General features: G+C 27.4%; 1 protein-coding gene across 1 annotated transcript in view; it reads left to right on the forward strand.

Annotated features, from left to right (window-relative positions):
* Positions 1 to 19533, forward strand: part of LOC100213056 (general vesicular transport factor p115) — a 92333-nt gene extending 72800 nt beyond the window's left edge. The window contains exons 20-30 of the mRNA XM_065795583.1: positions 1411 to 1529; positions 1698 to 1809; positions 1986 to 2055; positions 7696 to 7805; positions 8212 to 8271; positions 8529 to 8598; positions 12135 to 12217; positions 14339 to 14497; positions 17786 to 17947; positions 18503 to 18634; positions 18961 to 19533. Of these exons, the coding sequence (XP_065651655.1) occupies positions 1411 to 1529; positions 1698 to 1809; positions 1986 to 2055; positions 7696 to 7805; positions 8212 to 8271; positions 8529 to 8598; positions 12135 to 12217; positions 14339 to 14497; positions 17786 to 17947; positions 18503 to 18634; positions 18961 to 19110 (1227 nt within the window). The 3' untranslated portion in view covers positions 19111 to 19533. The remainder of the gene's footprint in view (positions 1 to 1410; positions 1530 to 1697; positions 1810 to 1985; positions 2056 to 7695; positions 7806 to 8211; positions 8272 to 8528; positions 8599 to 12134; positions 12218 to 14338; positions 14498 to 17785; positions 17948 to 18502; positions 18635 to 18960) is intronic.
* The last annotated feature ends 4051 nt before the right edge of the window (positions 19534 to 23584 follow it).

Raw genomic sequence — 23584 nt, forward strand, 5'->3', positions numbered from 1 at the left:
ACATTTGTATCACTCTAGCTTCTGTATCTAAAGTGATTTCCTGCTTAGACTCTTCTACAGCTTGTGGTCCGGACAATATACCTGTTATAGTCTTGCAGAAGTGTTCTTCGAAGCTGTTGTCTATACTTTCAAAACTATTTAACAAGTGTTTATCAGAGTCAAGTTTTCCAGTCTACTGGAAAGCGGCTTCTGTTATCCCTATTTCGAAAATTTCTGGAGAATGATCTGATTCGTCTAACTATCGTCCCATTAGTCTTCTTCCTATCATAAGCAAGGTTTTTGAATCTTTAATTAACAAACACTTAATTTCTCATCTTGAATCTAATAACTTACTTTCTGATCATCAATATGGATTTTAATCTTCTCGTTCTACAGCCGATTTGCTAACAGTAATAGCTGATAAGTTTTATCATACATTAGATAAAGGTGGAGAGTTTAAGGCTATCACTCTTGACATTTCTAAAGCTTTTGATAGAGTTTGCCATGCTGGTCTTCTCCATAAGCTTTCTTCTTATGGTGTATCTAGCAACATCTTTAAGATTATTGAATCCTTCCTTTCCAATTGTAGTATAAAAGTTGTCCATGATGGAAAGCACTCTACTTCATATCCTGTAACTTCAAGGGTTCCTCAAGGTTCAATCCTTGGCTCTATACTCTTTAATTTACATTAACGATCTTCCAGATATTTGGAAGATCGTTAATGTAAATTAAAGAGTATAGAGCCAAGGATTGAACCTTGAGGAACCCCTGAAGTTACGGATATGAAGTAGAGTGCTTTCCATCATGGACAACTTTTATACTACAATTTTTATACTTCTCCATTTTTTCTTTTTTATACTTCACCATTTCCCCAAGGCCAAGAAGGCCACTACAGATGAGGAGGCTACTTGTGGTTATAACCCTCTCTCAACTCTCCAACTCCAAAACACGAACCTTGATGAACAAGACCGTTGCGCGTCGAAACAAGTTGAGCCCGGTACTACCATGGAAGTGGCGGGAATCGAACTCGGAACCTCTCGCTTATGAAGCGAGCGCTCTACCACTACACCACTACCGCAAGATATATATATCTTAGATAAATATATATATATAAATATATATATACATATATATATATATACATATATATATATATACATATATATATATACATATATATATATATACATATATATATATATATATATATATATATATATATATATATATATATATACATATATATATATATATATATATATATATATATATATATATATATATATATATATATATATATATATATATATATATATATATATATATATATATATATATATATATATATATATATATATATATAGTCTGTGTGTATTTATATTACATATCAGTTAAAGGTATACTAAGTCAAAAGTTCCTTAACATCTTCAGTTATTTTCTTGCATTGAACAACCATGTGAAATGCATGAATCTGTTATCCAAGGATTGTCTGCTGTATTGGTTGGTGTTTGCATTATATACAATGATGGCAACAATGAAAAATTTACGAGGTCAATTTTATGATGGTTTGATATTATGTACAAGGGCTCAGGAAACAACCTGGCTCTGTTTTTTAGTTTAGTCAATTGGTTAAATCATTAGTTTTATTGATTGGTTGGTTTGCATGATTTATTTCATTGAACAGTTGATTAATACTTAAAGAATTATTTTTTTATTAGTGATTCAATAAAAAGACTGATAACTACACGACTTGATCCTGAACATTTTTTAACCAAAATTAATGATGTTTCAAAATCAGAACTTTTTACAACTGCTGCAAAGCATACTCAAGTATTTTTTTATTGTTTCTTTTTTTTCTCATACCACCAAACATTTTTTTTTGTGGTATGTTATGGTTTGGTTCATTATGTCCTTCATCTATTCATTTATTATATCCTTTATCTATTCATTCATTATGTCCTTCATCTATTCATTAACATTTTTATTCTATAGACCTTTTTTTTTAGATTCAAGAACTAAAATCAGATAGAGTACTATTTGACCATGAGTTCACAAAACAGTTTAAAAAATTAGAAGGTATTAGTTTGATATTAATATTCGATTTTGTTCTATTGCTTAGCAATGATCAAAATGAAAATATCTATAACTATTTAAAATATATTTAAACTTTAAAATTTAAAGTATCTAGATGCAACCTACTCTTGCATTTTTGTATGCATCATACAAATGCATCTAGACAATACACATTTAGACATCTAGATATGCTGTAGACATGTATCTACTCGATACTATATACATATGAATCTATGTACACTGTGGATCTGTATTTGTTTGGCATGTATTAACAAAAATATAGCAAATTAAGTCATTGAAAACCTTTTTTCAGTTTTTATCATATTTCTTTCTTTTAAGAAATATTTCATACAGTAGAAAGCCTTTAAACATAAAAAACTGGTTTAATAATTTATGAAAAAATGAAAATAATGAAATAAATAAAAAAATAATTTTAAGAATTACATCCTTTAACTTTATTAAAATATTCTGTGATAAAAATTCTGCAGACACTGTGAAATGAAAATATATAAAACACTTAGAGATTACATTCAGTTTACACACCAAGTCTAGAAAATAATAATGAATAGTGTTAAAAATAAAAATTTTTAAAATTGAGTTCAATTTTCTGATTATTAAGCTCAGTAGAGAGTTTTGCTTTTGTAGCAAATTTTCGAGCTGTTTTTTTTCTTTAATGGGTAAAAAAATTTGCAGAAAAAGTAACAAAATGTCTTTAGGCTTCACCTTATTTACTGTAAGCAACTTGGTGTGTTTTCCAAATTTAAGTTTTTACTATAACTTTTTTGAATTATAATTTACGATAATTCACTGATCAGCATCAGCGTTTTTTTGCTAATTTGGATAACAAACTTGCAGTAACTTGTGTTAATAAATTATTGGATTTCATTTTACAGCATTTATTTGTTTAATTTAAATTAAATAGTTATAATGTTTTCTTTTTTAATTTTTATTTGTCTGGAAAGTTTCATCAGTTTGTGGTTTTTTTATCAGTTTTATTTCATTTTGGATCATTTTATCAGGACTTGTTTCGTTATTTTATGTAGTTGTAGTATATATATGTATGTTATGTAGTTGTAGTATATATATGTTATGCTATGTTGTTATAGTATATATATGTTATGTAAATGTTATGTTATGTATATATAATGTTATGTTATGTAGTTATAGTATATATATGTATGTTATGTTTATGTTATGTTATGTATATAACTAAACGAGCAGTTTAGGATATATAAATGATATATATCCTAAACGAGCAGTTTAGGATATATAAAAAAAATTTTCTCTCTTCGCGAAAAGTTATAACCAGAATTCAGAATCTTGTACTGCTTTAACTGTGTTTATTTGCTAAAATTAAACAACAATTTTACCTAAAATGCTTGAATCAAAAATCAATTTCGCCTAAAATGTAAGATAAAAAATTCTCTCATCTTTTGATACATGCCACTTTGTATGCATTTAAATAAAAGTTAAAAAAAGCTATGATTTTATATTGAGTGAGTAGATGTTACTATCACCACCAGATACCAAATTACTATCCACCTTCCTAACACAAGGTACTCCACTAATATTGTGTGGTAGTCAGATTTTGATTTAACAAGTTGATCCAGCTAATTCCTAATAAATGCACTGCAGTAAAGATTTGATCTGCCAGACAACTGAGGGTAAAATAAGATTTTGTTACCCCTTTATCTGAAATTTTGAAGTTTTTAAATTAGACTAGACATTTTTTTGGTTAAGTTTGGTAGTTATTATTTACTTTACTTTAGCAAGCATTTGTTTAACATTGCTTGAGCAAAAAATATCGCAGCCATTAATTGTGGTATTAGTCAAAGTGAAGACTTGTCATCTATGATGCATGATTTTCCTTGTAGTTTCTGATGGGGTTTTTGATTTTTTTATAATTTTCCTATATACATTTTTTAAAACATCAGTTGGAATATTGAAAAGAAAAGTTTTTATTGGTTAGTTTTTATTTATTTTACATTTTTAAAAACTAAAATAAAATCAAAAATGAAAATCAAGTTTTTGGCAAAAAAAATTTTCTGTTCATCATCTAACATTGTTGTTTGTTTCAAATTATAGTTGTGTGCTAGTCTTCTTTTTTAACAAATACATAACTAAGGCTGTGATGATTCAGCATGCCGAATTATCTCAGAGATGATTTATCACAGATCATTTTTTCTTTTAGCGTTTGGTTTTGATGTCATTTTCTAAAAAATGTGATAAACACAGTAAAAGAAAATTATTTACTGTATTTATCTCCTTTTTAAAAAAACTGTTATTACAACTGGCTTGTAATAAATAAAAATGGATATAACAACCTACCAGGAACATAGTAGAGATTAAACTTGGTACTTTTTGTTTACAAAGCAACATTACAAAAGCTCTATGGTTGTTTAGTATAATAATTTTTTTTCAGAACAGCAAAATTTGTCTTATTCTACTATCATATTACTGTTCCAAATTACTTTTTACCAAATATTGATAATTGCTTAAGGGGTCCCTCAAAGCCCAAAAATACTTGAAGGTTTCCAATATAATAATGAAAATTCATATTTAAAATTCATAAATGTCAATCTGAATCAAGAGAAAAGAAATAGTAAAAAAAATTTCAAAAAATAGTATTTTTTATATATTTAAAAACATCTTGATTTAGAATAAAAATAATTTTTTAAACTTGTATGATTTATGTTAACATACTTTTAAAGAATTTTATATATGTTTTAGCAATCAAATGTTTACCATCAAATGAGTTTTTATATGTGTGTTAGCGACCCATCAAATGTTTATCATAAAATGATTCTTTTTAGGATCTCAAGGGAAATAATCAAATTTTGTACTAGTAATAGAATAGTAGAATGGGAAAAAACTTTTTATGTTCTGAAAAAAATTAGTAAAATGCGCAGCATTTAAAATTAGCAAAGTGGACAGTCTTGAAGCATTCTGCACTACCCCACTACTGTGTTCACTAGAAATTCAGCTTCAGTTCAATCTTTATTTTATACCATGTTTTTCTCCTTTTGCCTAATGTTTTTTTATCTTTACAAGGTATTATTTATTTTGTATTTTATTTGAGGAAGTAGGTTTTAAAGACTCTTGGAAAATTTTTAATTGTGTCTTTAACAAAAGCTAATCACACATTTCATCTCTCATACATGGATCTGATCTTATTACTTCTTCTTAGAATACAGTATAACACTTTACAAAGACCACACTTTTTCTGAGATCCAAGAGAAATAGGTTAAAATCCAAATTATTCCAGTTGCTAAAGTTACTTCTCATTTAAATTCTTTTGCAGCTTGTGGTCCTGATAAAATTTTTGTCAGTTTTTCAAAAGTTTCCAAAATTTTATTCCTCGTTTTTCAAAAAGTTTTTGAACTCTAATGCTCAAAATGCTAAATGAACTTTAATTCTCATGAAACTATTTAACTGAATCTTCTTGTCCTGCCTGCTGAAAAATTACATTTGTGGTTTCAATTTTTAAAAATTCTGAAGGTTGCTCTCACCCCTTTATCTTCCAACTAGACTTTTAACTATTTTACCGTCTCCCAACTTTTTACTACTATTAATAAGCTCTTTGAGTCATTAGTTATCAAACTTCTGATATCTTGAGATTTAGATTATATACAGATTTTGATACAGACTTTTATTCTACTGTTAAATTGTTAACTGTTAGGTTTATTGTTAACAGAAATGTTTTATTGTGCATTAGATGGAAACAGAGAAGCAAGGATTAATACTTTTGACATGTTAAAGGCTTTTGATAAAGTCTGTCATGTTCGTCTTCTCCATAAGCTCTTTTCATATTGTGTATCTGGGAGAGATTTTAAAATTATTGAACTATTTCCTTCTAACTGTTCTAAACTGTACTAAAGTTGTTCTTGAAGGAAATTTCCAGTAGCATCTGGGGTAATACAAGGTTCCATGTTTGATTCTGAGTTCCTTTTCTGTATTAATAATCTTTCAGGTAAAGTGGCTTGATGACACAGCTATATCTTTTATTGCTGATAACACAACTATATACTTTAGTCATGAAAAAACTCATCAATTTTTGGTTGCTTACAACAGGTAGTTGATCTTGAGTGTGACCTCTCTTCTGTGACAGCTTGGGCTTTGCAGTGGCCCTTGCAGTGTGAATTTTTATCCAAACAAAATTCAGTTGCTTACTGCTGATGATTATTGGAGTTTTGTTGATGAATTTCTATATTGAGTACTCTACTTATGTTTTCTTGAATTTTTTTTCATTATTATCTCTCATAGAATATTATTATAAAATTTTATTTAAAAGTATGTCAACATAGTTAACAAAAGAAACAAAGTTTTGCAAAAGTTTTAAAGAATAATAATAATTTATAAAATTATCTCCAAAAAATTATTAGAAAAAACCATAAATGCATAAATTTTTTTATATATAATGCATTTTGTATAATATAAGAAAACCATAGTTTTTATTCAATAAAATTTAATATATCATATAAAATTAATATAATTTATGCAAAGTTTATATTTTTAAAATTTTTCAAAAATTTTCTTATAAAATAAACAATCAAAAAGCAGTCTTTATGTACAGAAGGTTTCAGCACTTAACGAGTTCTTAATTATACTATTTTGTTTGTGATTCCTTAATGTGAATTTCTTGCACACCCTGTATTTATAATAATTATTATTATTATTATTATAATTATTGTTATTCTTATAAAACAATAATAGAAATAATAGTAGCAATGTATATTAATTTTATATATCTTATTAAACAACTAAATGACTAACTTTATATATGTCATAAAACACTAAAATAGTTACCAAAAAGTATTTTCATAAAAGGGACAACCCCTCGAATATAACTGCAAATAAAAATAAAAATATTAAGTAACTGTGATGTTCAACTTTTAATGTAATATCTGATGTTCAACTCTTGCTCTGGCCTCTTACTCTCAGTAAGAAAGGTAGTATGAACAGCCTTCTGTAATGCTAAGATTGATAGGTTTTCACGGAGAGCTAAAAAGAAAATATAATGATAACGAACTAAAACTCTTATGGCTTCCAAAATTAGAACCAAAACTTGAGAAAGAGTTTAAACCAATAGTTATCTTTTTATCTACAAACTCACATGCGGAACTGTTTACATTACAGAGATACAAAAAAAAAGAAAGGAAATGTATTGAACATCAAAATAAAATTTGAAGGCTAAATGAATATCGAAGGCATCTGGGCAACAGGCAATGGGGGATCTGAACAATGTTGGAAATATGAGGTTATATTTGATTGTATGCTCACAAAGAGAAAATTTTAGCAGGTTGTTAGTACCTAAAACAAGTTAGTATGCAGCTATGACTTTATACCTAAATTTATTTATTAAGATTTTAATTTAGTTAAAAGTAAGAATTTTGTAAAACTAAGTCTTAAAGTCTACTGTCACAGCAAAACTGGTTCCCATTAGGAAAACTGTATTTTTAAGACTTTTAAAATATAGTATTTTAATATGAGATGGATTCAGAATTTTTCAGAAACGATTAAGTACCAAAGTATAATACTGTGAGAAGCACAATACCAATGGTGAAATTTATAGAGACGTATTTACATACATTTATAGATACATTTATAGATATCATAGATGCATAATCTGTTTTTTATTTTAAGTAAGTATTTCAAAATCTATATCTGAAGATGATGATGCAGATGATAAATTTAAAACATCTCAGACAAATGAAACTGTTGTGATGTCATACAAAATTTTGATTAGAGAGCAGGTAATTTTTTATATTTGTTTAATTGAAAAATATATATTAATTGTCTGATATATATTTTTTTTTTTTTTTTGTTAATTCCCCTCCCCAAGGCCAAGAAGGCCACTACAGACAAGTAGGCTACTTTATTGTGGTTATAACCCTCTCTCAACTCTATAACTCCGAAACACGAACCTTGAAGAACAAGGCCACTGCGTGGAGAAACAAATTGAGCGCAGTACTACCAGGAATGTGGTGGGAATTGAACTCGGAACCTCTTGCTTATGAAGCAAGCGCTCTACCACTACACCACTACCGCATTATATATATATATATATATATGTATATGTATATATTGAATTTTTTAATATTTTCTAATTATTATATTAATCAAAGTAATAATATAATTTTAAAAATTTCTCTGTTTTAGGATGCAGAATTAGGAAAACTAAGAACACAATGCAAAGAACTGCAAGAAAATTTTAATGATGTAGAAATATTTTTAAAATGCTAAATCTTTTTTTATTAAATTTTTTTAATGATTTATTATTTTTTACTTATACTTATACTTAACTTTAGTACCTTTATATGTATATTTCAACTTATGATTTATAAAATATGTTCTATACATTTTAACATATGATCTTTAATATATGTTATGCACATTTTAACATATTTCTTTTATATATGCTATGTAAATATGACTTTTTTATTAAATTTTTTTTATTGGTTTTGATAATGCTTTAGGCACAGCGTCAACTTGAACGGCAAGCAATAGAACTTGTTCAAATAAGAAATCAAGTAGCTATTATGAAAGGTAATTTTTATACTATGAATTTACATATTTAACATACAACTTAAATATATATATATATATATATATATATATATATATATATATATATATATATATATATATATATATATATATATATATATATATATATATATATATATATATATATATATATATATATAAGTAGAAAATCACTTAACAAAAATTTTTTTCCATTTTACACTGTGTTTCATCAACAAAGATTCATCAGAAAAGGATTCATTTCTGATGAATCTTTGTTGATGAAACACAGTGTAAAATGGAAAAAAAATTTTGTTAAGTGATTTTCTACTAATATATAATTGCTCTGTTCTTTTAATAACATTGAGCACTCTATTGCGTAGAATACTTTTTAAAGTTGTTTAAATATATATATATATATATATATATATATATATATATATATATATATATATATATATATATATATATATATATATATATATATATATATATATATATATATATATATATATATATATATATATATGTATGTATGTATGTATGTATATTAGCCCTCGGAATTAGGGTTGGCATTTAGCAGTGCTAACCTAACTGACAACCTTAAAGTGTTTGAGTGTTTGAAAATTGCCAACCTTGTTTATATGTTTTATAGAAAAACCTTTGTGTCAAATTTTTTTGCCATCCTGATGTTAATCTCTAATAGTTTAAGGTCTGCAATTTTTTTACTGACCTCATTTTTCCTAATTCTGAGAGCTGATATATATATATATATATATATATATATATATATATATATATATATATATATATATATATATATATATATATATATATACATACGAGGGTGGTCTGAAAAGTTTCCGACCTTGACGTGAAGATGGCAGCACTTGTAAATAAAAACAAGTGAATTTTGTTTGTTCATATGTTGATAGTTATTTACCAAAGTTTCAGCCATTTTGAGTGCTCAGTTGTTATGTAACAGTCGTTTGAGTGAGTTGATGTGAGTAATTTTATGAAAATGGACAAAATTGAGTATCGAGCTGTCATTAAATATTTGTTTTTGAAAGGCAATACGCCTACACAAATCAAAGATGAGATGGATTATGTGTATGGGGACTTTGCACCATCATTTACCACAGTGAAATTTTGGGCAGCTGAATTCAAACGTGGCCGTCAGAGCTTGGGAGACGATGAATGTTCAGGATGTCCAAAAACTGCAACTACCATTGAAAACTACGCCAAAGTTCACCAAATGGTGCTATACAATTGCCGAATTAAAGTGAGAGAGATAGCAGAGGTTATGAACATATCAAAAGAATGTGTTTGTCATATGTTACATGAAAATTTAGGCATGAGAAAGCTGTCCGCGCGTTGGGTGCCACATTCGCATTTCCAACACTCTGTTGGTGCTGTTTAAACAAGGATGGCAATTTTAGGGGTATTAAAGCAGGTAATATTTATGACCCTAAATTGCTATAACCTAGGTTATTTTTTACCAATAAAATAGGGTTTTGGTAATTTGGTAAAAATTGTACTGATGATGTAGTTCAATAATTTCTTCTTTATGTAAAAACAAATTCGGTTTTAAAATTTTAAACTCCAATTTTAAAAGTCACAGAAAAATATTGGTTCTAAAAGAGTTATGCAAATAGGTTCTGCTAAGGCAAATAGGTTCTGTTAAGGCAAATAGGTTCTGCTATTACCAAAGAAAGCAGAACAAAGCAAAGGGAGTTAGAATTGAGACTGTACAGTGTTCTGATGAATTATCTCAACATGGCATGGAGTTAGAATCAGATATTTTTGACAATGATTATAAAGACAATATTTTTTCACCAAATAAACAATCTCTAAGCTAAATAACTTTAATGTAAATCATATTGCTTTGTCAGCATTAAGATTTGGTATAAGTAACAGAACAGCTTCATCAACAGGCACTGCACTTAAAAGCAGCCAAAGATGCAGGTTTTGCAAAAAGACCTTACAAAAACTGTTGTTTTAGGCAAATGCAAAAGATGAGAATTATCCCCAAAGGGAGATCAAAGAAATCATTATTGTTTCTGTTCTGAGCCTGGTGGAAGATATTTATTTCACATTTTAAATAAACTCAGAGGAGAGAGAAGGTCAAACACCTGCTGAACATATTGCTAAACAACTATACGATTGGATAACAACTTGAAAATCAATTAGCTAAAGCAGATTTAATTAACCTATACAGTTTTTGTTTTTATTTTATTAAAATATAAAACTTTGATTATTTAAATGTTTAATTCACTAAAAATGAAAAACAATAGGATGGAAAAGCAAAGTCGTTCAATAATTTACATACTAACAAGTTGCCACTTAAGTGTTTAATGTAAGTTTTTAATGGAAAAACATTATCTAACAACAGGTTCACAGGGAGCATTGGAAAACTTATTAAGAAAGCAACGTTTCTTCCTGTTTCCAAAAACACCCCTCAGCTTGATATTGCTTTAAATCTAATTCATCTTGAGAAAGAAGTTATAGATTCCTTATCTACAGATCAGAAGTATTTGTATAAAATACATAATGCAGTAGCATCAGGTATTTTCCCTAATGGTTTGAACCAGACTCAAAGTGATCCACATAATCATGCGAGATGGTTGAATCTTGCTACTATAGTAGACTACTTCGAATCTGGTGCTCTGAGCATGGATTAAAAAACAAAGATTTACACAACTTGAAACTGCTAGCAGAGTTCATCATGGGAGTTTATTCTTTTATATGGTTTGAAATTAAGGTGATATTCTTGATTTACTAAGCAAAATATGAATTCATAGTTATAATTTTTGTTGTTGAAAACTATAATTTACATATGGGGCTGAGAGAAGCCCCATATGTAAATTATACGATGGCACATAGAGAACTAATGCTTGAATGCCATTTAAGGAAAGATGTAAACCACATGCAAATAATGTTTTTATGATTCAAACAGTATTTTTAAGTTCAAAATTACCTGACTAAACATTAAATGTAAAAATAAAGAAAATCTGTTCTCAGTATCATTAATATATATATATATATATATATATATATATATATATATTATATATATATATATATATATATATATATATATATATATAAATTAGTAGAAAATCACTTAAAAAACATTTTGTTAAAGACTCATCAAAAATGAGTTTGATGTCATGCCAAATTCTCAGTTGATGTAGCAGCACTTTGTTGCGGGTCAAGCTATTTGTGGTTAATGTATGTACTGAAGCCCCCGCAACTTCCTGTTTTTTTATGATGTCATTCGCGTTCATCTAATGCTGCATATATATATATATATATATATATATATATATATATATATATATATATATATATATATATATATATATATATATATATATATATATATATATATGCAAGTAATTTTAAATGTCCTACACAAAATAGAGTGCTCAATGTTTTTAAAAAAACAGAGCAATAATTAGTAGAAAATCACCTATCAAATTTTTTTTAATTTTACATGGTGTTTCATTATTATAGATATTTTTTATTATAAATATATTTTATTTCACTATGTTTAGAGTATGATCCTGAGAGTCAAAAAGATACAGTTCATTCTTTGCAAGATCAAATTCAGGAAAAAGAAGAGCTAATTAAAAAGCTAGTGAGTGAGATATTATTTTTAAATTTTTGTCTTTTGTTTCTTTAAAACATCGAAAATAATAAACCAAAGACAATAAAATCAATTAAGCAAAATCTTCTGTGCAACACGCAGTGGGCTAAAATTATTGTTATCTGTATAAAAATAATAGCTTTTAAAATATTTATTTTTCCTTATAATTACCAGATTTAGTACATTTTCCCCATAATTAACAGATTAAGTAATTTTTATATTGCAAATCTAGCAGTTTTATTGGATTGTTAGGGTAAAAAGCTTTGTAATTATACAAAACTGCATTTTTTATAATTATAAAGCTTAGAAAAATTTCTTGAAATGTAAAAGTTATAAACTGAACATTAATACTAAAGCCAGATTAAAAGTTGTTTTATGTATTGAAATAACACACACAAAGTTTTTTCTGTTGTTAAACAGGGCTTTTAGAAAGCAGCCTTAGTTTTTTTGTTTTTCTTGAAACTAATACATAATTTTTTTATGTATTAGTTTCAAGAAAAAAAAAATTTTAATTTTTTTATATAAAATATTTGTGAAAAATATTCTTAAAATTACAAAACTTCTTCAAATTCTTATTTTGTGGTTCTTGCGCCTCTTCACAAAATGTACTAATAAGCAAATTTCTCTCTTTAACTTGCCAACCATGGATAAGAATATAATGCAGTCTCTGTAGCATATGATACCAAGGTTATATTAAGGTTTACATAATTTTGGCTGTTTTGTAGCAGTATTCTTTAAAAGTGAAGAGTCACTAAAAAGTCATTAAAACTCACTAAAGAGTCATTAAAACTCACTAAAGAGTCATTAAAACTCACTAAAGAGTCATTAAAACTCACTAAAGAGTCATTAAAACTCACTAAAGAGTCATTAAAACTCACTAAAGAGTCATTAAAACTCACTAAAGAGTCATTAAAACTCACTAAAGAGTCATTAAAACTCACTTAAAAAACCAGTGAACAAAAAATAATATGCAGCATTTTTATTGTCATCAAGTTCAAGAATTTCGGCAATCTTCTTGGCACTGTAAAAAATCTTCTTGCAGTGTTTAATGACCCAGTGCCACCAGACATTAGCGTGTGCCACCAGTGCCACCAGACATTAGGGCATCAATTACCAGTCCAACTTCATCACAGAAACTGTTTTGGAATTAATGTTTTTTTTTTTATGTACAATTTTTTTATCTGATAGTGTTCTTGTAGCTTTTTCACTGTCAATTTGTAGCTAATTTTAATTCAAAATTATTTTAAGGCGTTCTTTCCTTTATATTAAATATGAAGAGTTGAAAGGCCAGATGCCCAGTCTTGATAAATATCATGTTTTTAACTGCATTTATTTTTGTTGGATTGCAAATAAAATAAGTTGTAGTTGTTGAAGATAATGCTGTAGCAGCTTTACCCTCCCCCTATTATTTTGATGATTTTGTTATTTTGATGTTGTGAATCATTCTTAAGTTTTTGCTTAGAATCATCAACACGTTCTTGTTTTTGGTCAACAGTGAGCAAATGTGGCACCCACTTCGAACAGAGCTTTCTCATAGTCAAATGCTCATGCAATATAAAGCCAACATGTTCTTTTGATATATTTACAATGTCAGCTAACTCACGCAACCTCACTTTTCGATCATTCAAAACGAATTTGTGGATTTTTTTGATGTTTTCTGGTGTTACCGCCTCATTTGGACGTCCACTATGTTCTGCATCATCGGTGTCTCTACGACCACGTTTGAAGTCAGCAAACCAACGTTTTATTGTTGTTTTTGATGGAGCGGAGTCACCATAACACTTTTCAAGCCATTGCTTCGCTTGAATGGTATTTTTTCCCATCAAGAAGCAGTGTAAAATTAAAACACAAAATTGTTTTTGATCCATTGTTCTGAAAATAAAAAAAGTAAAGTTACTATTAGCAAAATAACTCACAAACTAATGAATAGAATATAATGAAATTTTAACAGCTGTCTTTTGAAGGTTAGTATTAACTGAAAAAAAGGTGACTGCAATAAAACTCGCGCTATCTATGTGTTAGGCCCGGGACTTTTCACCCCATGTGTTATTAATTGTTCATTAACTAATTTTTTTGCATTACAAAGTTTATACAATTTATTTTTTGTCCTAGCAACAAGAATTGACCTACTATTCTGCTCATTCATTGTCAGCTAATGTTGCTGCACCTCTTCATAATGGTCATGTTGAATATGAATCTGAAGATCTATCCATAAAAGTCAATTTATTAGAAGCAGAAAATTCAAATCTAAAACAACAAATGGAAAAATTAGTACGTTTATTTATTTATTTTTTTGACTGTATTCTTGTAATTTGATATTATTTTTTTTTAATTGAAAACCAACATTTTAAGTAACAAATTTGTAAGCACCGAGCACTTTTATGGATTGAATGGGGATATAAAGACAATAGAAACAATTGATTTTGACTTGTGCAGAAACTGTTTTGTCTGTTTTTTGTTTTTGTTTTTTCAAGTTTAATTTCATTCTATTTTTTTGCTCGCTTTAAAAGTTAAAGCACACAAAAATCATTAGTTGTTTACTGTAGTAGCTGTTTAGATATTTGCTTTTTGTTTTTGAAATGTGTTTTAATATTTTAATTTAATGTCTCAATACATTTTGCATGCAAGAAGTATCATTAAGAAACTTTTAATTCAGAGCCGGTTTTTGGCTCATGTTAAAAGTGTCTTTTTTTTTTTGTTTCTAACTTCAATCAAAGTGGAGTGTTTGTTTCTAACTTTTGTTCGTGGAGTACTTGGAAATTTAATTAAACTTAGTAAACACTGATTCTAAAGGTTGTTTTTTTAAATTTCAAAAAGACTTGAGGTTTTTCTTCAGATTCTATTAATATGTAATATGAACGAGCTGGAAGGTGTTAAAAATGAAATCTTAAGCGTTCCTTCTTAGTCCAAAATTGATATTTTCCAAAATCCAGAAAATAGTGTTTAAAAGCAATATTATTTTTATTATTTAACTATCTATTATTATAAATATCATAGAATACTACACGACCACCCATTATCTTTGTTTTCAAAATGTGGTTAATTTAATATATAATAATACTTTTAATAGTTTGACAACTTTATGGCTCACATGCTAATATAATTATTTTTCTATACATTACAGGTTTCAAAGCAAAATAAATACATAGAAAACAATTTTTTTTTTCAATTAAACAATGAGTTCATATATATTATATAAATTAGTTAAAACAAGTATTTAATTAATTTAAATTCTTATAGAGAGCTGCAGATGGAAGCCACTTTTTTATGCTTCAATCCATGGTTTTTGTTAATCATATGTATGTTCTAAACTCTTGCAGGGTTTCAATGCAGAGATATAACTGAACTGGTGTTACCAGCATCATTTCATCCAAAAATTTTAGAACTTTACCACAGTTGGGTTCATCCAATCTGCCAACATTATTCCCAAGCCACATTACTGTATTTTTGTCAAAAAAGGATTTCAGGCCCTCATTGACATTAAGAACGTCAACAATTTTTGTTACAACATGCTCATACATGTGAAGTTCCGGAGGAGGGATGGTATCAAGAATAAATTTTCTGGGAATTTCCTCAAACAAACATGGGTTAAAAATATAATTGAACAATTTCATTGTCTTATAAGGATATCCTGCATCTTGGTACCGATAGTAATCTGAAATAAGGAGGCAAAAGTTCTCAAACCACCTAATGAGCTAATTGTACCAGTACAGTAAAAACAAGCATGGTTTCCACCATGGCTCTATAATAAATTGTTTTGTTATTCTAAAATTTAATTTTTTAGTAGATACTTATAAAATTTATTCAAATAAAAAATTGGGCAAAATCTCTTACTGATATGCCGAGAAGTATGTTTATGAGCTTCATAACCGTAGCAATCGAATTCTTTTTAACACCTAGTTGTAAAATCCTATAATGTAGACTATGTGAGTTATATTAACTATTATAAATTTTTTGAAAATAAATAAACTAATATACTGCCGTTTAAATTAAATTATAAAATATAAAAACACCTAGATGAACAAGACTTACTTTTCATAAATCTCTAAAAATATCATAAACCACATTTTCAGGCATCATGGTTTTTCTTGATATCAGGTATCAACTACTTTATCTGTTTGGAGCTTAGTTTTTAGTACTGCAGTTAGCCACTGCTATAATTAGAATAGAATATCGCAGCAAGTTATTTTAAATAAATAAACCAATAAATAAAAATCTACCATTGAATAATTGTAACGAATTTTCAGCCTTAACTAGAAGCTTTAGAACAGTTGAGGTTATTTGCTCTGACATCTTTCTATTTTTGAAAAGAATAAGATTCTTAGAATTTTGAACAGCAGATGTTCTTGTGCATGGGTGTCCAATGCCCTTTTCAACTAGTTGAAAACAATCTGTGCAGAATGAGTTTAACCTTTCAATGCAGAAATTTGACTCAATGATATAATCTCTTAAATTAAAAATCTTGTGGCTGCGCTTTTCCGATACCATACAATAAATTGGATATAAGTATTGATCGTCAGTTGGAGTAACCTTTCCAATCTTTATAAGTAACTCTCTTCTAAATTTCCAAACTTCATCAATCATTTTCATAGGCTTTCCTTGATGTGAACAAGATTGTTTGAACTTTTAGTAAAATATTTAAAAAAGGTTATTATATTATAAAATAATATGATAACCTTTTTGGCATAAAAAGGATTTTCGCAATGGCAACAATGTCTAGTGGGAAGTGCATTTATATCAAAACGAAATCCTTTGTGTACATAGTCTTGAACTAGTTTCACCAATGATGGCATACTACAAAGAGAGTAGTTGTTACATCAACAAAAACAAACTGAATCTCTGGATTCATTATGATTTTTTTTCCTTGAAACATGAGCCATTTGATATGTAATATTTAACTTGGGTAGATTTTTAAAATGATATTATATTTTTCATTATTGTTTATAAAAAAAAATGTTATAAAATGTAGTTATAAAATTATTTAAGTTATACAAATTTTAACATTTAATATTTCTAAACAAGTCATCAACCGCTTTAAGAGCTTTATTAGTGAAACTATTAAAGGTATTATTATATATTAAATTAACCACATTTTGAAGACAAAGACAATGGATGGTCATATGAGTTTCTATGATATTTGTAATAAGAGATAGCTAAAATAATAAAAAAAATTTTAAATGCTATTTTCTGAACTTTGGAAAATATCAATTTCGGACTAAGAAGGAACGCTTAGGATTTTATTTTCAACACATTCCAGCTCGTACATATACATATTAATAGAATCTGAAGAAAAACCTCATATCTTTTGAAATTCAACCTAAAACCCTTAGAATCAAACAGTGTAAAGGCTGCGTCATTCGTTCCTTTAAATTGCTCTGTTCCTATAAATTTATATAGTTTATTAAACAAGAATTTTGACCAGAGTTCATTCAATCGTTGGAATCTGGTTGTTAAAAATATATTTCTGAAAAAAGGTTGCTTATTTGTTTAAAAGTTTTAAAGATGTAAGTAATGATACTTTGAGATTCGTTTAAAATTTTTTGATCTTTGAAATTTCAGCAGCTATCACTCTCTGTTATGCAAGCATCATTAGAGGCAATAACCACAAACAAGCAAGCTGCTGAGGAAAACTCAGTTACATTGCTAAATAAGCAAATTGCAAGTCTTGTTGAGGAAAATAATCTTTTAAAGACAGAATGCGCAAGAAAGGAAACCACTCTGGTATGTGTGTATATTTATATATATATATACAGGATGCAGAAAAAGTTACCGTACAAAAGTATAATTTAAAAAAATTATCTGTATGGTGTTTTCTTTCAATATATAGTGTGTTTTTAGTATTCTTTTGTATTCCTTCGTATTCTTTTAGTATTTTTTAGTATTATTTTGTTTTAAATTAAAGTGTAATTTGTTTCTCATCTTGTACAGGAACTTTTGCTGTTTTTGCTGTTTATATTTTTGTACGGGAACTTTTTCCGTACCCTATATATATATATATATATATATATATATATATATATATATATATATATATATATATATATATATATATATATATATATATATATATATATATATATATATATATATATATATATATATATATATATATATATATATATATATATATATATATATATATACACAAATATGTATTCGTGTATATATATGTATTTATTGTTAACTCTGTTTATATATAAATAACTTTATAATTTGCTTAGTAATAACCGGTAACTTAGGAGAGAAGTAATTATTCATTATTAATTTGATCCGTAGAATAATAATGAAATCCAAGATCTGCGATTAAAACTTGAAGCTAAAACCTCTGATTACGCGCAGCAAAGGCAAGATTACGAGGATTTATTGGTGTTACTTGAAGATCAGGATGCAAAGATTAAAAAGTACAAGGTAATTAAACTGGTCATACAATTTTTATTTGTAAATTTATTTTTTACTTATTTGTATTTGTTTTATTTATTCATAATCTTATTTTTTTATTATTTTCCCTTGTGTATATTTCCTATATTACGTATATTTCCTAATCGTATATTTCCTAATCGTAATTTTCCTAATCGTATATTTCCTATAATACGTATATTTCCTAATCGTAAACGAGGGGCTACTCGTATATTTCTTTACTTACACGTATTAAGCACTTTTTTTTCCATAATTACTCGTATCGTACAGTATCTAGTCCTTAGTTAATAATAGTTTTTATTGCTATTTTTTGACAGACACGTTTACGCGAGCTTGGCGATACAACGGCAGGTGATTCATCAGACGAAGATGATGACGAAACTATTGATAGTGGTATTAATATGCTTATGCCTGACTCCAATAAGAATCATAAATCTCTTAACGTTGATCTTACTGATGAGGAATAAAGTTTATCATTGTTTTAGTTTTAACTAGTATAATTTCGATTACGACATTATATACGTCATCAGGCTTTCGCGTACGTCAATCTACTTATGAATGGCGACTATTATGCTATTGTTATCAACATAAGTTGATGCTATCAATTACATCAGTATGTTGTTTGTATGTTATCATGTTTATATTTTAGTTCATATTATCTAATGAATCAAATTAATCTTTTTATTTCATATTTAGATGCATAGTTTCTTTTTAATAAACTATTGTAATAAAAATAAATTATAATATTTAAAATTAGTGTCTTAAAAACGATTTTGAATGCTTAAAAAATATGTGAAAAAGTCTTCAATAAATATTTTAAGTACTTTTGTGGAAGTTTTTGTTTAAAATTGTTTTATTTATTATTCATAGAATATAATTCCTATCGCTACTGATAGTATCGTTACTGTATTGCTATTAATCATTATTTTATCGTTTTTAGGTCTTTAAAAAAAAAATTACTTTTTAAAGAGTTTATGTTTTTAGTTAATGGAATTTTTTTTTTAAATCTTGGGATTTTTTGTCGGTTATTTTAATATAATTTCAATCAATTAAGTTAAAAACAAAATAATATTTTGTCTTTCAATAATATAAGCTTACGCTGCTCTTTCTTTCTAAGATGTTGGCATAGAAACGAACAAAAATTGTTTAAAAGCAAACTAGAAGCAGCATTCGTTATACTAACGTTTTTTCGTTATACTAACGTAATTCGTTAACTAACTAATTGCGTACCGAAGTAACTAAGCGCTGAGTTGACTATCATTGGATTTAAACTAAAAACTTTTTTCTGCACCAAGTAAGCTTACCGGTCATAAAAATAATTTATTGTTCATAGATCTCAATTTATATAAAAAATTATTGTAATTAATATATATACAATGTTTTGTTTATGAAGCTATCCATAAGATTCTACATTCAAACAATAATGAGTGATCTTGCTTTTTTAAATTCTAGAAAAAATCTTATTTTGAACGTGGTCTCCCAACAATCAAATTAGTTCTAAATTAACAAGATCAGAAAAACGCAGATCCGTTATTAATTAGCTATATATTTTAAGAATTAGCTATGTTTTGCAATAATGCTAGTTTTGCAAATTAAATTTAGGCTGTTCATAATTTCTTTTATAGCCTAAGATGTAAACTATTTTTTAGCATTAAACAAAATAACATTTAATACAACTTGTGAAACGTCCTGCCACCTTTCTTTTTTAGTTAGTGTTTCTTATTGCAATTAATCATCAATAAGATCTCCGCATTTAATATTTTCATTAAAAGTATGCATCACAATGACTCGCAATTTTCATGATTTTAAATTTGATTAAATTTTTTCAAATCTTTAAAATCTTTTTTTATTGTTATTACATCAGAGTCTGTTTTACATATCCAAAAAACGAAATGTCAATCTTGATGTTTTTAATGAGTTAGTTATGTGCTATTTGTTTCGAATTTTATTACTTTTATAAAACCTTGAAAAATCTTTTGCTATCCTATGCAGTTGTTTCATTAAAATAAACATCGTGCCCTTATTCGAGTCGGTGTCGTGCTAGAAACAGTCGTATTTTAAAATAAGCAACAAGCCTATTTTAAAATATAGGCAACAAAACAAAGTACGATTTTTCTCGTTAATAAAGATATTAAATAATAGCTAACTTAAATTCTACAGAACGCTCTTCTTCCTTATTTAAAACTTCCATTTCAATTGCATCTCTTTGCGTCTACTTTTGTAATATTGTCGGGTTTTCATTTAAACTGCCGTAATTTTTACTTTTCCTTTGTTTTGTTTACACTGTTTTTATCAGCAACCTGGAACCTGAAATGAATGCAAATGTTGATGACCTTAAATGACTATAGCACATGTAGAAACAAGTATTTTAAACAAAATGTCACCAATCATTGTTTCATTAATCCCACCTGAAGTGTTAAAACCTTACCCGTATGTATGAAACTTTGCCATTCTCATCTGCAAGAAAAAGTTTAAATCAACTTTTTTAGATAATGTTCAGAGACAAAAGGAAAAAAAGTGATTTTACCCAAAAAGATTTGTAGATTGTCTAGTCTCACCGCCAAGAAAAACGAACTTTGTCTAACTTGAAGATTTATTGGCGCAAATTTTAAAGTTTGATTAAAAAATTACGTTTCATAAGATTTATTTGCTAAACTTTGAAAATTTTTAAAACTTATTTTGGCAGAGTGGCTTTTTTTTAATTAAAAAAATCTGTTGAATTACAGTATAATATTTTTGCAGTGCATTCATGGCATCATGGCGAACAAACCAATATGTATTTGATCGTCCCAGAAAAATACTTTTTGTTTTTATCTTGATACCTTTCTAGATTTTCCCATTTTGTAAAGTTTCCTGTATATTTAGATAAAAAAGTAATAAAAATAACGCAAAAATAAAATTTTAGATATTCAATTTTTCTGTAAATTTGAAAAAAACTCGGTAGATTCGCTGAATTACTAGTGGTATAATTAAAAGTGTATTTAGAGGAGCAGCAAACTCTTTGGCATATCTGTGGAGAAGTTTGAGGAAAAGATCCCAATAAGATTGGCTTCGTTTCCAGAAATTAATTCTGGAAAAGAAGCCGGAAGACATTCAGTTTTTTAGACCAGAAAAAGAATCAAAAAATGTATGTTCTAACAGGATAAACAAAGAACGTTAAAAGTATAAAGATCACAAAAGTGAGGAAAGGCAAAAGACATATAAACACGTTCTATATGAACTGAGGTTTCCTTTGAACTTATTGCTGATTCTGCTGTATAGGTGTCAGAAGTTGAAATTTCAGAGAAAAAGTTTTGTTAACGAGTTATTCTAATAAGCTGATTTAACAGTAAAAATCAAGGAAATGAAAAATTACATTAAAATTTCAAAATTGATTGTATTAATTTTGAGTCAACTTTAACTGAATTAATCTGCAATTACTGTAGCAATTTTTAATAAAGCAGGATCTTGACAATGTGTCAATTTAAAGAAGCTTTTCCTTGCAGTAGTACCAGCTGAAAACTCAATTGGAGTTCGCCCGGCATCTCTTAAAGTATTTTACGCTGTCGGTCTTTTTTTGTTTAGAACTTTGAACTAACCTCACAAATATTTTTAACATTCCTTGAAAAATGGTATTTCTGCAGATAACACATAATAGAGGTACTCAGCTCATTTGTGTGCCTTCTCACAGAAGATAGAAAAAGCAAAAAAAAAAATAATAATAAAGTTACAAAAAGTTTAGCTTAACTTAATGTAGGTAGCTCTCGTTTTCAACAAATTTAGGTTAAAGTTTTATATGTTTTTAATAATCATTAACACAAGTTTAAAAAACAGTTAATTTATAATTAAGGTGGCCATACGTACGCATTTGCGCGTAAGTAAGCGTTTAAGAGTAGTTTTGCACGTTGGAGTTTGTACGCGTTTATAGAAAATTTAAGCATGGTTCTAAAAATTAAATGAAAATCTATTAAATAAAGTTATTTAGTGTAAAATTTAAACAGTAGTTGTAGCCGAAGCTACACCTACGAGGAAGCCGGTGCAGAATAACAAAACAAAGGTTCGTTGGTGGGTCTTGTTTCCAGCTATCAAAAGAGCGCTTAAGCTTAACCACTAAGATTATATTTTTTTAAGCCTAAAAAATTGCCCGAAAACGGTGTTTGACGCTTTCAATAACGAAATAGATAAAATAGTACTATTTTTAATTCACAGTCAAGCCAATATTTCTGCTGCTCAAGTTGCCGTAGTATTGAAGGGTTTGAAAAGACCAGATAAGTCTAGAAAAGATTTCTACCTTTCATGGTAGAGAATATTTGCAAATTACAAAAGAAAGTAAAAAATAGTTTCTTAATGAAGTAGACGTTTTTTACGATGTCTACTTGAAGTATATAGATGAATGAACGGTTTAATCTTTTTTTTTCTTTTCTTTCAATTTTGATTATTAGGGTGCTTAAGTGCTTAAAGAAGACTTTTAACAGAATTTTAACCAGGAAGTTTCAGTATTTAACCAGGAAGTTTACAGTATTTAACCAGTTCACTTTGAAACTAGTTCAGATTGAAATTTACGGTCTTTACTTAACCGTAAAGTTAAACCGACAAAAATTAACCGTAAACATGATCTTTAATCAACCGTAAAGTTTAATGGACTAAAACTATTGTAACTAACTTTTTTAAAAAAATCAATTGTTTGACAAAATTTGGAGAACTAGTATATATTGCACGACGGAAAAGATTTCTTGGAACTCGGTCTGTTGAATGTGACAAACGAGGGGTTGACATTTTCTAAATTCGAAAATATTACATTCTTTATAATACATTCTTTTCAACAATAATATAATACATTCATATAATACATTATTAATTATATATATTATATAATACATTCTTTTCAACAATTTATTAAAATTGTTGTAACAGTTTATAAAAATTATTATGTGGCTATAATGTGAACAGTTTATAAAAATT

This window comes from Hydra vulgaris, chromosome 04 (assembly GCF_038396675.1).
Source record: "Hydra vulgaris chromosome 04, alternate assembly HydraT2T_AEP".
Taxonomy (NCBI): domain Eukaryota; kingdom Metazoa; phylum Cnidaria; class Hydrozoa; order Anthoathecata; family Hydridae; genus Hydra; species Hydra vulgaris.